Below are 18608 nucleotides of genomic sequence, written 5' to 3'. Positions count from 1 at the left end.
TATAAAAACTTATTTAAGCTTATGCTTTTTTATATAAAATTATTTCAATACTTAGTTCACTACAAAAAATATGCTTATTAGGATGGGTCAAAAAGGGACACTAGCTATAATAAATGGATGCAAAAGTGTAGTTATCATTAAAAGTTGGAAGCTAATATGCTCGACATAAAAATAGTGGTGGTGCGTGGGACACAAGTGTTGTGTTTTTTGCATAGGCCTAGCCTACATGCTCCCCACACAAAATTATATTTTATATTGTTTATTTAAAGAAACGTGGGCTTAGCCTACATATTGGCCACATAATTTTTAAACAAGCGTGGGCTTAGCCTACATGTTGCCCACACAAAATTATATTTTATATTGTTTATTCAAATAAGCGTGGGCTTAGTCAACGGATTGACCATACAATTTTTAAGCAAGCGTGGGCTTAACCTTCATAATTTTATTACATATTTAAATTTAATTTCAATATATATATATATATATATATATTATGTTTGTGTGGGCTTAACCTACAAAATTTTAAATTTTTATTATTATTTATAGTTTCAGTTGTGACTGTTCGACCCATATAACCCACACTTACTCACACTTTATTTGAAATATAAGGTTGAATGGAAGAAATGTGGGTGTATTCTGATGTGTGGTGGTTGGACAAATGGAAAAGAAATATCTCTTACCAATTTTTTTGTTAATAGTTGAAGTGGAACAATTTTCTTAATATCTATTAATATTAGTAATGTGATTAAGGATGTCAAACAATGTTTGAACTATTAGATTCTGTGATAGAAGAAATTGGGAAGGATAATGTTGTGCAAGTTGTGACTGATGGTGCTTCTAAATTTGTGACTGCAGGAAAAATGTTAGAGGAGAAGAGAACAAAATTATTTTGGTCTCCTTGTGCAGCTCATTGCCTTGATTTAATCCTTGAAGACATTGATCAACTCCTAGTATTTTATAATACCATTGCAAATGCCAAAAAGATCACAACTTTTATTTATAGGCACACATGGGTCCTAAACTTATATAGAAAGTATTCCAAAGGAAAAGAATTAGTGATAAGTGTCTAATTTCAATAAATTTCATATTAAAATATAGGCACTTATGAGGATTTTAATTTACATATAAAATAATCTCTAATTTATGAATTTATACATTTTTACATTTTTTATGAGCTTTATTTGAATAAGAGCATTTTACTCCCAAATTTGGTGTTAATTGCAGATTTTTAGGAAGGATTGAAGATTTGGAGTAAAGGAGAATAATTTGAGCTAAAAAGAGAAAGCTAGAAGGTCTCATAATGGAAAAGGATGCAGAGAAAGATTGAGCCTTTTTTATGTTTTATCACTTAGCTCATTAGCGCGACACAGAAAGCGACCTAACCCTAGAAAACTAGGATAAATAGGGGGTTAGAGGCTCAACCCTAGTGTGTCAGATTGAGAGGAAAACACCATAGGGTGAAATGTAACCCAATTGGGAGAATGGAAGGTGTTAGAAGTATGCGTGACTAATTATACCCTTTGGGATTGGGAGTAATCTGCTCAAAATCTCTTATGTATTGAGGTGATATCTTATATATTAATATTAAGTTCTTGATTGATTATTGGTATTGTTGTTTTACTTTTAACTTTTCCGTGACAAATTGAGAATCTTAAATCTGACCGGGAGGTATTTTTAGGGTTCAGACCTAAACAACAATACTTAATATATTTGAGTGTTAGGGATAGACTTGAAATGTTAATTGTCATTGACGTTCGAGATCGATATTTAGGAAACATTCTTAAGGATTTTATATGTGAAGGATCGATATAAATGAATTTTCCACAGGCGTCAATTTCAATCAAAGAACTCAATATTAACATGTTAGTCAAAAAATACATGAGAGTGGGAGAGATGAAACCTAATCCCTATTTTTTCAATTGAAGCAACTAATTCTTTGTTTGTTTTCTTATTGATCAGTGCCAACACAATTACTTCAAAACTCTTTTTATTGTTCTGTTGTTATATTTAGTGAATATTGTACTCGATAATTCATTGTTCCTTGTGGGATCGATATCCGTCCTTAGGAACAATTATTACTTCTGACAAACGCAGTGCACTTGCCGTAAAAATTCATCAATTAGCTCGACCAACAATCACGACATTTGCAACTGCTTTTCTTATCCTACAATCCATAGCACAACAGGAAAATGTCATTTGAGTTATGTTTGTTTCACAATAATGGACAACAAGTAATCATGCTAGTAAAAATGAAGGTAAACAAGTGGTGAACATTGGTTTTAGTGATGATAGATTATGGAAATCCATCCAGTATTGTTTGAAGTGTGTAACTCTACTTATATATATGGATATAGCTAAAGAACAAATAGCCTCAAATTTTAAGAATCAAGACTCTCGATACAAAAAAGTGTGGAAAATAATTGATACTCGTTGAAATTTGTAATTACATAGGCCTCTCCATGTTGTTGCTTACTACCTTAATCCTAAGTAAGTAACTATTATTATTATATTAATCATTATTTCAAGTTAATATTGATTTTTATTTCAATAATATATTTTTTTTTATAAAATTTCATTATGACAAAAATTTCAATGCAGATAGTGAAGTTTTATATGGTTTATATGAGACCATTAAAAATATGATCCCAGATAGAAGAATTAGATTTCAACTTGATTAACAACTTGACAAATTAAAAAAAGAAGCACAAGGATTGTTTGGAAGAAGCATGACAATAGAAACCAGGGATAAGAAGCATCCTGGTAAAACATTTAATTAATCCTAATAGTTTCCTATAAATCATAACAGTTTGGATAATGATTTATTAATGTTAGCTTTTTGTTTGAATTTGCAGCTTTTTGGTGGGAAAGTTATGGTGGAGAGGGAAAAGAGCTATAAAATCTAGCAATAAGAATTTTAAGTCTAACTTGTAGTGCTACTGCAAAAGAAATTGGAGCATATTTGATCAAGTGCATACTAAAAGAAGGAATCGCTTAAAACAACAAAGATTAAATGCTCTTGTATTTGTTAAGTATAATCTTCAACTTAAGATGAGACAAAAGGTTAGAGAGGAAAAAAGATATTTATGATCCTATATGTTTATCTAATATGGAATCAGATGATGAGTGGATTACTAAAAAGGAAGATCCTTGCCTACCAAATGATATTTCATGGATGGACATACATGAATCTTTTAGTCTTGAAGAGTGGGCTCCAAGTAACAAAAGTAAGAGATGTATTTGTTTAAATTATAAAACCTTTACAATTAATTAAATTAATCATAAATGTTAATAATTTTTTTTGTTTCTTTGATAGGTCTAAGAAATTTAACTATTACGGTTGATAGAAGGTAAAATCTACCATATATGCAAATGATAATGAAATTGAAGATATGGTCGAAGATGTGGAGAAAGAAGATGAAAATGAGCTCCAACAAAATGTTATATTAGAAAAAGAAGATGATCTAAGTGATGTTGATCTGGAAGTGATGAAAGAAAGCATAAGATTAGAATGTATGATTTAAATATAAAAAGTATTTTACATTTTATTATGTTTGATTTTGTGAATTGAATATTTTGATTTTATGGATTGATCATTTATATATGTTACTTATTCTTATTTAAAAATATATCATGTTTTATTTATTATGTATTTTACTATAATAAGATTTGATTCACAATTGAAAAATTATTCACAATTCAAATCTCGATCCTATAACTATGCTCCAAAGTATCTAGTATCTTGATGTTCAAGGTCATATTGAAGTTGGAACATTCATTGTAATTGAAAAGAAACTTTCAATTATGGCTATTATACAAAAATCAATTTGCAATTTGACCCTTCTAAAACTTTAAAAATTCACCTTTAAACCTCTTAAAGAGAAAATGAAAGGTTAGAGCACTGAAGTTATTAGTTGTCCTATTAACAAAAACTAACCCACTAAATCCCATAGCTATATTAATGTAAAAATACTAGTATGAAATTAAGATGCAAAACCTTGCTTATAACATGAAAAACTTGCAACAATACTTCACATTTAAGAACACCTATCATAAAGTCACCAAACAACAATCGAACATGAACGTTATTATTAAACATGCACTACAAGAAAATCATAAAATAACAACCAATTGTTAGACACAAAAAATAATTAGTTGTTATAGTGACTAAATTAGAGACCATATGATACATACAATTGAGTATTATTGTTTTTTAATTTATAATTTCATTATTTATTATGTAGATATGAGTTAACCATAAAACTTAATTAGGTAGTTTTGAATTATTTAATAAATTTTCATGAGTAGTACCAATTATCAAACACATAGCCTTTGTTAAGCGTAAATAATTATCAACTCATCGTTAATGGTATTCTTGTTCCGTAAGATTTAAGTCTTTCTGGTACTTGAAAACACACTAGGGTCATATAGAAAAATGATAATTAAAAAATGTTTGACTTTTATAAATAATTTTAGGTTTAATATTATTCTGATCCCAATATTTATCATAATTGTTCAATATGGTTGCTAAGTTTGTTTTGTCTTTTCCAACTTTATAAAATGATTTAATTTGATAATTTTTTTAACGAGATGTGTCATGTATGTGATATTTTCAACGTAAGTAGATATTACATGGTTTTTTACTCATTTTCTGAGGTGGAAAATAGATTATTGTGTGGCTTGTGTAGTTTTTATCAGAAAGATTGAAGACACAAGCAATGATCTAATTTCTAACTTCTGCAACACATTGCGTGAAGAAATTAGTTGTAAGACTGTGAAATATGTTGGTCCCTTTTTATTTCTAGAAATGTATACATTATCCTTTTCCCATTGATTATGCACTTTGCAATTTCTGTTTTGTCTTCTTTGTCTCTCTTTGTTTTCTCTTTCTTTCAATTATCATAACTCTCAAGTCATATGTTAAACAAACATACACACTTTCTACATTAATTTGATCACACCACTCACAGAAAAACGCAATGCACAACTTCATCCACTAATGCAATTCTACAAATCCTCCACCCCCTTTGCACATTGTTCTACCCTCTCTCTCTATCACACCCAGATAACCTTAAAACACAATCCAAAATCTAAAATTTGATTTGAATTTCACTCCGCAAAGTAAATCAAGTTTGAATGCCGAATTTTGGCTCCTTTTATTTCTAGAAATTTGGTACCTTTCTAGAAATGGGAGGTGTTGGGGCAAAGTTTAAGTAACAAGGAAAATCAAAATATAAAGAAATTAAGATCTCTTATGCATCTTTTCCTTGACCTTCAAATCCTAAATTATTCATTATTATCCATTTTTTCTCCAAACCCTGACTTTCCCTTTCACCCCAATCCTCTTGTTCAAACTCATCATTCACATGTGCAATTCATCGCAATTTCAAGGATCTTCCATAATTTGTAGGTATTATTGTGTTTTTTTTTTTTTGCTGCAAATAAGTTTAAACAATGGCATAGGGCATTGATTCCAACGAGTTCTTATTGCTTTCTAGGGTCCAAACTAGTCTAAAGACAAAATTCATGTTCACAATGAAATACCAATCTGCGACACTTCTCTAGATTGAATGGAGGTTAACAAGAACTTGTTAGAATATATGGCCTTAAACGAGAGGGGGGTGAATTGTTTAAGAAATATTTTCGTAAAATTTTAAGCCTAGAATGAAAATACTTCAAGAAAACCTTGATTAAGAATTCAATTTTTCAAAACATAAAGCAAAAGCACAATACTGGAAAAACAATCGGTTGTTTTACCAAAACAATCGGTTGTTTATACCAGTTATTAATTGACAAAATTGAATTTAAAGAGATAGGGATAGAGAAATTGTACACAGTTGTTTATACTGGTTCCCTCCAAACCAGAGCTACATCCAGTCTTCTCAGAAACCCTGAGGAAATCCACTAAGCAATCACACCTTGATCACTTACACAACAACCAAGAGAATGACCTTGAACACCTCAAGAAACACACTCTCCTTGGTCAACACACCAACACTAAGATTGCTGATCTTGATCCCCTCAAGAACACACAGCCAATCTCAGCAAACACAGAAACGAATACTTGTTCAACATAGTACAATGATTACACTTGTTACAGAAGATAATCTGAAATCAATACAAGCAGAATCATATTCCATACACTTTGATCAATCACAAACTCTTAGCAATCTCAGCTCTTTGAAAAACTCAAAAACAAAACTCTTTCAAAGATTCTTAAATCTCAAATCTGTTTTTCTGAATATATTCAAAGATGTAGTTTGTTATCAAATCTTAACAAACTCTTAAATTGCATTAAAAGATTGGTCAAAGCATTTAATGACTAGAGCGTAAGCAGTTAAATCATTTAAAGCTTAGTCAAACAGAAAACAGTTTTTCTGTTATGGTCCCAAAACAAACAATCGGTTGTTTCCTCGAATCAATCGGTTGTTTTGGTACTTAACAGTTCAACCATTTAAAAACAGTTTTCAATCTTTTCCTCAAAACACCTAAGTACAAACAATCGGTTGTTTCGATAAAACAATCGGTTGTTTTAACTTACTTTGAAAAACACTTTACTTTCACAAAGATTGAGAATGCTAATACTTTAGATTTAATCAAAGGGTGGATTACAACATATAAACTACCCCAAAACTAAGCTAAACCAGCACAACAACATCAAGCACTACCAAGGCTTCTACATCCTTCAAAGGATTTGGATTCTTCAAAACTTGAACACCACTTGATTCAACAGAACTGACCCGAGGCTCTTGTCTATACCACATATGCTCGAAAACAATCTAGGAAGATTGAAAATTTCAGAGAATATCTTGAATGAGGAAAAAGCTAAAATGAGCAAGAAAGATGCTAAAAGCAACATGATGAATTTTAAAGCAACGTGATGTCACTTTACAACCATATTAAATCATTTAACACGTGCTTTTTTTTAGAATTAGAGGCCTTAAACAAAAGGGGAGTGAATTGTTTTTGAAAGATTTTTGCAAGTATTGAAGGTAGGGTGAAAAACTATAAAGAATCAATCAATTGAAAATTTTGTTCAACCAAAAGAACATCAATCAAGTGTTTTTAAATTTGATTCCAGAAAATCAACCTTAACTGGTTGTTTATACCAGCAAATTTGAAAAATAATTTAAAACAATTTATTGAGTGTAGAGATAGAGAAATTCACACAAGATGTTTATACTGATTCACTCTTAACCAAGAGCTACATCCAGTCTTTAACTAACCACTGAGAATTCACTATGTAATCAAACCAAGATTACAAAACACACACCAAGATTACAAAACACACACCAAGAGTGTTGATCTTGAACCCTTCAAGAACACACCACTCTATGGCAAACCACACAGTTTCCAGAAACACCTTCTGACTATAAACTACACCACACTAGAACACACAAAAATACAATGTTCAAGAAAGAAGGGAATAAAATACACCTGGGTAAATCAAAGCTTAAAGTTCATAAGTACAAAACTCAATCATATTCCACACACTTGAGATGATCCAAAACTTTTGAAATCTTGAAAAGTATTTTTGATTAGTCTCTCTTTCTTAGTTAATGGATAGGAGCGTAAAACAACATTTTTATACTCCAATCAAATGGTCAAAGCAGTTAAATAAAAAATAAAAAGTTGTTAGAATCATTTAAAACAGATTAAAACCACTTAACAAAATTTTGTTAAGGTTTTCAGAAAAAACAATCATTTGATTTATCGAAACAACCAATTGAATCTGTTTGACAGCAAAGTCAAAACAAAGCTAAGCTTTTCCATGCCATTTTAAAAATCAACAGGTTGAATCGACATTTCAACAAGTTGAAATTTCACACCCTTTTAGAAAACTCATATTTTCAAAAAGATTAAGATTCAAATGAACTTGAATCATCTTAAGGAGTGAATTAACATTTCAAAGACTATTAGACAACACACAACCAACAACAAGCTTTTCAAGTTTACCTCATGAATTTGGAGACATTAAAATACCTTGTTCAACACTTTATATATATACCAAATTATTATTTTCTTAAGGATTTTAACCCCAATCTAAATAATTAAAATTAAGTTATTCCAATAAAATTGAAAACTACACTAAGACAAACAACTAAAACTATATTGTGTAATTACGACAAATAGTAAGACAAAAAATTATATTCAACAATCAAAATAGTAGTTAACATAACATAACTATAACAAAAATGGCAGCCCATAACTATAAGATGATTATAACAAATGTAGTAAAATCCGTGAAACAAAAAAAGGTTTAATGAAATTTAATTATAAATAAATTTGAAATGAACATTTCCCCCTTAAGAAAGCTTCATTAATTTCACTGACTTTACCTTATCTTATTCTTATCCCCAATTGTCACGACAAGCGCTACCAATGTTGAATGTGATTGAATATAAAGCAAAACATGACCTTCAGAATCTGTCTCAGATATCGAATGGCAGAGAACAAGGACCTCGAAATCGCCACCAGAAGGCTCGCCTCTGTGAAGAACCACCTCCTTTCCTCTCACGCCGCATCCCCTGAACTCGCCTTGTCCCGCACTTCCACTACCAACAACAGCTTCGCCCGCGTTCACGGCCACGTCCCCTCACACGACGTCGTTTGGAGCACCACTTCCGATGACTTCACGGACATTGTGTACGAGAAGGCCGTTGGAGAAGGAATTGCCAAGGTTCACTTTCTCAATTCCTCTTTGCTTTTTCTTACTCTGCTGTTATCGCACCGCAACTGGTAAGTGTTGAGTTGCAGATAAGTATTAATAGGCCCGAGAGAAGGAACGCGTTCCGTCCCCAAACGGTGAAGGAGCTCATGCGTGCTTTCACTGACGCCAGGGATGATTCCTCTATTGGGGTCGTCATTCTCACTGGCAAGGTACCTCCTTCTCCCTTTTCTAAATTTTATTTATTTATTAATTATTGTTTCTTGGAAATTCGTACAGTGATAGGAATGTATATTCAATCAATCCATGGATTTAAATTGTTATATGCTAAATTTTATACCTTTTTCAGAACGATTAAGAAGTTTATTACATTGAGATCAATAACAAATTTATAAAAGTATTTAAATAATATGAAATTTATTATCAGATAATAATTATAAAAACATATTCAAGGTTTTATAAATTAAAGTTATTGGATAAGTATTGAATACTGATAGGTGAAGCAAATTCAAATGTTAAGATCAGTCAGTTAACTGAGATGATGACATGTTTTAGGGAACCAAGGCATTTTGTAGTGGTGGTGACCAGGCTTTGAGGACTGACGATGGCTATTCTGATGATGGAAGTTTTAGCAACCTTAATGTGCTAGACTTGCAGGTATATTGATTGATTTCAAATTTTTCTAGTTGGGTGAATAGAAGTGATCCCCATTAGACGAGTTAATCCCTTGTCTGTTTTGAGCCATTCAACTCAGTGAACCATGAGTCTTCAAGTTCTATTGTGTGGTTTCCATTATTTGTAATGACACAAATGTTAATGCTTGTTATTGAAAAATAAAATGTTCCTTTCTTATTCTGCTTTTTATCATTTTTTTCCTCCTATTGCAGGTGCAGATACGCCGCCTCCCTAAGCCAGTGATTGCAATGGTACTCAGCTGCACCTTTTTTTAGCTTTGTTCTTAGGGTCGATATGATATCCAAAAAAATGAGGGACATGACAGCATTAAAAATATATATTCCGTTTGATTTTTTATGTAGTACAAGTATTGGACCAAAACCAACTTAAGGGACACCACAAAACTATGACTTTCTGTTACCCATTAAATCCACTGCAGGAAAAAAGAAAAGGAAAAAGACCGACAACCCTTGTCCTTTCCATTCTTCTAATACTTTTGCATGCAAAACAAATAATTTGCAACACAAATAGTGTTGCAGTATATTTTACTAAGTATTAATTGGAAGATAACACAACTTTTAGTCATGTGATGGTCTGACTGATCATCAAACAACTAACAACACAAAATTTCCTGCGAGTCAACTACTTGTAATATGTTTTGTGTGTATTGTGATATTTCAGACTTTGTTATTCTTTAAAATGTCACTCAAGGTTAATATAACGCATTTTAGGTTTTGGAAAATTGGAAAATCTAATGTGCCCCTCTACCTGTTATTTCAACGTCTACAACTATAGGCCTCAAATTTTCAGTTTATGAATAATGATATGATACCATGTTCTTTTTTGGTTCTTTATATTCTTGTTATATGCAACCTATTTTTCTAACGTTAAAACAGGTAGCAGGTTATGCTATTGGTGGAGGGCATATATTACATATGGTCTGTGATCTAACTATTGCAGCAGATAATGCTATCTTTGGCCAAACTGGTCCTAAGGTTCTTGAACCCTTTTCCCTTTTATACAAGATGCATAATAATTAAACATACAAGAAGATATTCTTAATCTATGAAGGCAGTGTTATATTGCCCTCACTCTCCCTCTTCTGTAATGATACATAATAATGGATTTGCAATTCTTTCTTTGTACCTATGGAAGGTAGGAAGCTTTGATGCTGGTTATGGAAGTTCTATCATGTCTCGTTTGGTAAGAATCAAATACTATTTATTTTGCTGGTAATTCACTCCACGTTTATGCTATTCTAGATGGTGGTGGATTTTGTTTGCTGCATGGTTTTGATATTTTCAGTCCAAAGATAAAAAATCGCCTTGTTTATACAGGTAGGTCCAAAAAAAGCGCGTGAAATGTGGTTTCTCACAAGGTTCTATGACGCTGTTGAAGCAGAGAAAATGGGCCTTATTAACACTGTTGTACCAGTGAGTTCTTTTCGTCTGAATAATTTGACTCTAATTTTAATTTCTCCTTTTGCTGAAAGTATTCCGAAATCTCACGTCACTGTTTTAGTATTACATTATCGTATACCAATTGGAAAAGTAATTAAACTGTCGAGGAACAGTTACGGAATAGGGAGCTACTTAAAGCAATAGCAGAAACAGATGCTCCAACATCAACCTCGCACTTACAGTGAATGCTATGTTTTGGTTTGGTCTAGCTTGATAATTTGGAGAAAGAAACGATAAAATGGTGTCGGGAGATACTGAGGAACAGTCCAACTGCTATTCGGGTGCTCAAGTCAGCTCTTAATGCAGTGGATGATGGACATTCTGGACTTCAGGTATATTCAATGATGAATTTTTTTTATACCAGTGCTTCCAATGATGAATTTATACTGATTTTTTTTTTTTCCTTCAGTCTACATGTTGACATTTTTCACCCTTGTCTTGATTCATATAGATGCATACTTAATTTGTAATTGGTGATCTAAATTATAGGAACTTGGTGGAAATGCAACACTGATATACTATGGCACAGAGGAATCTAAAGAGGGGAAGACTGCATATTTGCAACGTAGGCGCCCTGATTTTTCCAAGTTCAAACGGCGACCTTAAATGTTTGTCAATTGTAGCTATCAATTTGAGGCGTGGACCTCTAGTCTATAGAGCAGAAGCTTGATTTGCCACTTGTTTATTCTTGTCCTTGATTTATTCAATTTAAATGTAACAGATTTCTCAGATTTAACTATTGGGTCTTGTTTCTTAAAATGATTATCAACTTAAGTAAACAAGACCGTAGAATATAGATTTCCGCTTATTTTCTCAGAACTTCGCCTTCTGAAATTCAGTTTGGTGCCCCAGAAGTCATGGATTATTGAAAGCTGTCGCAAGTTTGAGTGAAGCTCATTTATGCATGATGCTAAAGGGAACTTGTACCGGTTTAATCTCCAGAAGTTTGGGAATAGTTTTACAGTCGTGTAACATTTCTGCGAAATATTCGGTGTGTAGTCAACAAACTTGGATATGATATGATATGATATGATATGATATGGTGAAACACAGCGTGTATATTCGGAGTAAAGATGATGTGTTGCATGAGCTGTGCCATACGCCCCCTACTAATATTCATTTGACTTTCTTAATGAGGCATGTTTATATTACAAAAGAACATCATTGAACTGAATGTAAAGTAACATTTTGGGTACAACTTCTTGTTCCTAACATATTTCTTTGAATCACCTCATTATTTTACAATCAACTTCGAAGTGTAAACTTCTCAAAAGATCCATTCTGAATTGAATAGAGGTAATCCAATAAATATGTCACTTCTCGTTGTGGCTTAGAGTAGAGATGGCAATTTGAGATAGGTGAGAGTTAGGAAAAAAAAAATGTGAGACGGTTTGCTTATTTCAATTCACTAACCCACTTAGACTCGTCCCATATAACTTGTAGTCCGCACAGGCCAATTGCGTGCGGGTCAGAGTAGGCTGATCACATATCTTAAAAATCTAAAAATTTCTTTCTGCATCCCATAATTTCTTTTTGCAATCTTATATTTTCAAAAATTCTAAAATTATCCATTCCAAATTCTACAATTCGAAACATAAATTTGTATTTTGGACTGTAAAATCTAGAATATTGTACAATCCAAAATATAAATTTTAACTTCTAGATTCTATAATCCTGGAAGTCTATGAATTCCACATTTCGGAATTATAGAAAAAAAAAGTTTAATGAAAAATGTCAAAGGGTAATTTGAGTATTTTTTTAAAGTATGGGTGAAAAAAAAAGGCATATAGGTGTAGGAAGAAACTTTCTTCAATCTCTAATTTATAACATCTTCACAAATTCAATAATAATTTTTTTAATAGTATTTTTGCCTTTCTAAAATACATAAATTTTATCAAATGCGAGCTAAGCACGCTAGCTTTGTGTAGTGCCATTGCATTCTGCACTTTTATGGTTTGAAAAGCTGCTCTCTAATGGGGGATGAAATGTCAAAAATACCTTCGTTTAGATTTATAGAACAAATATATTTTGGATTTATAAATCTATTTTGGATCGTGTGATAATCTGGTAAGGTTTTAGATCGAAAAATCTCAAATCTATTTTGAAGTTATATATATTCGAATACCAATGGAATTAATACATTTCAAAATGCATATTTTAAATGAATTCCTAAATTTAAAAATGTATCATATAGTATATAATTCAAAATGTATTAATTTATTATAAAGTGTATAATTTAAAATGTATTAACACATTCTAAAATGTATGTATCAAAATGTATTTTTAAATTTAAAAATATATTTGCGACATCAATATACAAAATGCAATGAACTTTGTAAAGGGGTGTTGGTAAAAGTAAACCAGCTTAAAATGGGGCTTGGCGACGAAATATCTTTTGCAGACTGTGGGATTTGTGGGGAAACTTATTTATATATTCACATATGTTCATCCTTTTCTCATTTATAAAAGAAGACTTCTCGAGTAAGAAAGCAACATGTGGTGACGAAATGGATGGCAAGACCCAGGTTTTGAAAGGTTCATTGGCAATGACAACTTTGCAAAGAATACTATTTTTTTAATTAGGTTGCATGAATCACACAGAAACATAATGGGGTTGGTTTTTAAATACTTTAAAATCTTTTCGCAAGTGAAAGTATTGAATGTAGTTTTAGATCTTAATGAAAGAAGAGTGTGATGTGTGCTTTCATGATATGATATGGAAAGCAAGAAATTATGTTATATTTAAAACTCTGTTTTTACATAAAAAAAAATTATATTGGTTTTCTTAAAATGATAACTGAATTCGAGATAAAGTGAATTCAAGTATGAATATTTTTTGCAAAAATAAAAATAAAAATTATTGATTACTATGTCATATGCGGAAGTGTTCACATTTCATTCTAGTATTGTCTTCAAAATCTTATTCATCAATTGTTGGTATGTCGTTCTAACATTCTTTAAATCTAAAGGTGGGACTTGATAACATTATGTCATAAATGTTGTGATGGAAGACCATCTAGACAAGACATATTGAGCTGAGAAGACGGGAGAATATGAAACCTTATTGTTGGAGAGGAACACCCATATTTGAAGAGATCTTTTTCTTCTTCTTAGCCTTGTAAATAATTGTATAGAGTAATTTAGAATTTATTTTGGACCAAGTAAAATAGGATTTTGGATCTTGTATTTTGGGTCAAGTAACATAGGCATGTCGGAGGGCCTCATAAAAATCTTAGAAGACTACAAAATGGGAGCCACATTGGATGCCACATGAGAGGCTCCAAGGGGGTGCCACTTATGCCTTGCTCTCCAAGTCTCTTTGCCACTTGTCCACTTCTCATTGGAGAGCATTTTGAATCTTGGGTTGCAAGCTATCCTTGCCACATGTTACTATAGAAATGGAGGGGATTATGAAGCTTGTGCCACAAGTTACTAATGCCACACATCACTGTGTAAATGGATAGGATTATGAAGCTTGTTTAACAAGTTACAAAGGTCACATGTTAAATACCATGGGTTTAAGAATCTATGTAAAAATACCATGGGTTTAAAAACCTCTGTTAAATACCATGAGTTTAAAAATACCATGGGTTTCAAAACCTTCATTAAATACCATTGGTTTCAAAACCTCTGTTAAATACCATGGGTTTAAGAACCTCCGTAAAATATCATGAGTTTCAAAATTTTCGTAAAATGACTTGCCTTCTGAAATAACCTTCAACCCCATTTTCTACCATCTCTAACAATCCTCTTAACTTTTCTCTTCCACCATAGACACATTGCTTTCCAACACAGGCTCAATGACTGTCGACGATAGTCCTAGCAAGGAATCACAATTCATTCACACTTATATCTATTATATCTAAGGAGAAGAAACACCTAATAAGGCACTATCTTTGCTTCTTCCATCACCTTACTGCCCCAACTCGAGTCACAAACCACTCTTACCTAGCTCGACAACAAATAGTGTTTATCATTGCTTTATATATCCAAAATAATTACATTATCTGTCAGATGTGAACTTCAAATCCATGTGTGTTCTTGGCAACGAGGACTTCAAAGATTGCAAGAACATATTGCGAAGAGAAATTAACTTTATCACTTCTCACTTTCACAGTGAATTAATTATTAGATGCATTTTAAAATAAAGACCTTAATTTAAAATATTTCAAAATGATGAGAATTAAATATTAACAATTATAAAACTAAAATTGCAAAATATACCTAAATCAAAAGCTAAAACAAAATAAGTAAGTTTTTTTTAAGTATGAGCTCGTAACAAAAAAAATAGAAATTATATAAACCAACTACCATCGATCATAAGAAATATGTAAATAGTGTTGAAATAGTTATTATCCAAGATTAGTTCTTGGAATTTTTATTATCCAAGGTTATTTTGGCAAGTTTTTAAAATAAATTTTAGAAATTTTAGAAAACTTATTTGTAATGTCAAGTTACAATTTCATAATTTTAGAGAAATTAGTTATAAAATATATAAAATATTAAAACTATATAGTTTTTAATTATTTATTTATAAATAGATTTAATTATATCTATTTATTGAAGTTTGAAAATCTTGAGTGTTTTATTAAGGTTCTACAATAAATCTTTGGAATTTAACAAAAGTTTAAAAAACCTCCCTTATTTTGCTGAGGTTTTAAAATAAACCTTTGAAATTTAGCGAAGGTTAAAAAAACATCCATTATTTTGCTAACATTTTATAATAAGCCTTTGGAATTTAATGAAGGTTAAAAAAATCTTGGTTATTTTGTTGAGGTTTTAGAATAACCTTTGAAACTTAACGAAAGTTAAAAATCTATGTTAATTAAATCAATTCCTAGGATTATATTAACCTCCGCTAAATAACCTCCATTAAAACAATTTTTTCTTGCAATGTTAAAGTCTTCGAGCTTCGTTGGGAATCGCTTCCGGGATTGACGTCGGAGAGAGAAGAAAGTGTGAGAATAAGGGGGAGAGGATACAACATTGGGAAGCATAAACACGAATATATAAACAAATACGATATAGATAGGGACATAATGATACAGTTAACTTGGACACGAGACACAACATATATATATATATATATATTAAAATATATTAATATACTTTGTAATCTGAAAAAATTAAGAGAAACATTTATAAAAAAAATTCTAACAAAAGATAAACTTATGTAAACCATAATATTTGACTTTTACATTTGTTCATCCTCATTGAAAAATACAACTTCTAAATGTGGTTCATTAAAAGATAAGCTAACAATATCAAGAATTTCATTATCATCCAATGAAAAGTCATCTCATGCGATATCCCACAATTTAGTTTCCCCTTCTTTATATTTTGAAGAGTTTCTTGAGAGAAGTCGATGATTACCATGGACAAATACTAGATCATTCGCCTTTTTATGTGTCATCTTATTTCTTTTCAAAGAATGTATAAAATAATAGATACTTCTATTCCTTTCACAACAACAAGAACATGGTAGTTCAAGTAGTTTAAGAGTTATCTTTTGAAGTGTTGGTGCACGAGCTTCATGACAATCCATCATGATTTTGCACCCATTTTATCTTTATTCCTTAAAGAGTCAACATCAAAAAAAATTTCTCTTTCATCTAAAAAGTTTGTAAACTCTATATTTATCTATCTTCTTACATCTACATCAACAAAGTACCTCTTAAAACATTTCTTCCTTTCATGACTAAGTTCCACATCTTAATGTGGGACAACTTTTTGTGAATCTTCATTCAACCATTCATGACTATAATATTTATAGCATTAAAATATATAAATATATATATATATATATATATATTAATTTATGATATTATAAGTAAATATGTACATAACAAAATATAATCATAAAATAATTTAACTATATAATATATTACCTTAGATTTAAAGAACGAGCAAACGAAGATATGCGTTACTTTTAGTCCAACGATAAATTAATAGAGTTTACTATCTCATCAAATGATGAATGATCAACTTTTGTCTTTCTTTCATGGTGGTATATGACATTTTTCATATTTTCAATCATTGAATCCCATATTTCGTATACTAAGTGAAAAGTAACCATATCTATATCTATTTTTATGAGGACATAAAAAATAGGAGCAGTAAAAACAAGTGTGTAATCAACCTTCATCCACCAATTATCAATCAATAAATTTTATTTCACAAATTGTGCATTATCCACCTTATCCTCTTTGCGAAAAAACCATTAATCACTAATAATAATCTCTTGTAGTCCTTTTTTCAAACTTCTAAACCTTTTTAACATGACTTGGTTGATGCAAATCTTGTTGAGCAATAAAAAACAACTTCAATATGTTAAAGTTATTGAATATTGATAATCTCATAGAGTGTCTCATAATAAAGTTTTTAATAAAGGTAGCATCATCAACAATTTGCGATAATGCTTTTAATATTGTTGATAAATATCACTATTTCTTTTAGTATTTTTTTCCTGCACAAATATTTTTTAATGCAAGATTCAAGGTGTGCACTACACAAGAAGTCAAATACATTGAAGGAATTACTAATTCTATGAGCATACCCTGTACCTTACATACTTCATTATCAGACATAATTTATACCACATATTTTGACCGAATCTCCATAATTGCATCTCTCATGTGTTTAGCAATAAAATATTTGTCCTTTATATCACCATTCCATCTATTGACTTAAAAAACATTGGTCCACTCTCAGTGATAGCCATAAATTTATAAGTGGTCTTTTTTTGGGTCACTCCACCCATCACTAACAATTGTTATACCTTTCTGAGTCCATGAGTTTCATATAGGTTGCAAAAGATTTTCTACATGACTTCTTTATTTTGAAAGTAAGGACCTCCCAATTTATTAAATGTTGGTGGTACATATCCAATAAGATTAGAAGTATTAGTTGCATAAGAAAATGCATTTCTATAATAAGGACTTCTTGCTAAATGAAATGGTAGTTTTAAAGAATAAAACATTCTCGCAATTTCACAATTAAGAGTATCTCTCTCTGAATATTGAAAGAAGTTTGTAAAGAACCTTTGAGTTTTGGATTAACACCATTATTTTTTTTATTTCCTTCATCGTATACACGTGGTAGATGGACCCTTTTTTTCTTTGAATTTTTTATTTTCAATGTTATTTCATTGTATAATTTTTTAAACTGAATAAGTTTGGATGAGGTCACGTCTGGAAAAATTCTAATTCCTTCTCGTGTAATTTTTAACAAATGAGCTCTTACTCAAGTGTAAGATCCATTGAATGAGAAATTACACACACTACATTTAATCATATTATTTTCTCCACTCGGAGTTTTCTTAACTTTGAAACATATGTCCAAAGAGGTTTTGTTTCATCTTCTTGTTTGGTAACTTTATTAGGTATATCCATCCTAATTTCCTATAATAAAAATAAATTAAATATAAAAAGTTTACTTACATATAACAATCAAATAAATTCATCTAATAAAAAATTAATTTAAGAATATAAAATATAAATCACGTAACAAATTAAAAAATAATTATTGTATAATATATTATATATTTAAAAGTAATATTCAATTATTATGTTATTTAAGGTTATTTTATATTTTTAATTTTAATATGATTATTATAAAATATATTATCATCTTGTTCAGTAGTTTGATTAGGTATATTCATCTTAGTTTCCTATAATAAAAATAAAAAATTACTTAAACATAAAAATAAAATAAATTCATCTAATAGAAACTAATTTATAAATATAAAAAATAAAAAAATGTAATAAATTTGACATCGATCATTTTAATGTGTAAGGTTGATACCTTTC

General features: G+C 30.6%; 1 protein-coding gene and 2 pseudogenes across 5 annotated transcripts; 2 read left to right on the top strand and 1 right to left on the bottom strand.

Moving 5' to 3' along the window:
- The first annotated feature begins 2203 nt into the window (after window positions 1-2203).
- On the top strand, window positions 2204-3351 carry LOC150028675 (uncharacterized; annotated as a pseudogene).
- Window positions 3352-8341: 4990 nt separating this feature from the next.
- Window positions 8342-11889, top strand: ECHID (enoyl-CoA hydratase/isomerase D). 5 transcript variants are annotated; one of them, XR_011080361.2, is made up of 9 exons: window positions 8342-8677; window positions 8755-8877; window positions 9221-9322; window positions 9553-9591; window positions 10237-10335; window positions 10496-10543; window positions 10678-10773; window positions 10914-11132; window positions 11290-11889. XR_011080361.2 is itself a non-coding variant. In XM_068606749.2 (9 exons), exons 1-9 carry the CDS (start codon window positions 8411-8413, stop codon window positions 11404-11406), a joined length of 1014 nt encoding a protein of 337 aa, XP_068462850.1. In that variant the 5' UTR covers window positions 8342-8410; the 3' UTR covers window positions 11407-11889. The 5 variants fall into 5 exon arrangements, 2 of the variants coding, with proteins under 2 accessions (XP_068462850.1, XP_090156530.1); XM_068606749.2 differs by having other exon boundaries at window positions 11010-11132; XR_016519558.1 differs by having other exon boundaries at window positions 8357-8677; window positions 10244-10335; window positions 11010-11132.
- Window positions 11890-15994: 4105 nt separating this feature from the next.
- LOC150028674 (uncharacterized) lies at window positions 15995-18191 on the bottom strand (annotated as a pseudogene).
- Between the last annotated feature and the right edge of the window lie 417 nt (window positions 18192-18608).

This window comes from Phaseolus vulgaris, chromosome 3, assembly GCF_051622355.1.
Source record: "Phaseolus vulgaris cultivar YP4 chromosome 3, ASM5162235v1, whole genome shotgun sequence".
NCBI lineage: Eukaryota > Viridiplantae > Streptophyta > Magnoliopsida > Fabales > Fabaceae > Phaseolus > Phaseolus vulgaris.
The sequence above is the reverse complement of the archived record's forward strand: the minus strand, read 5'-3'. Positions and strand labels throughout refer to the sequence as shown.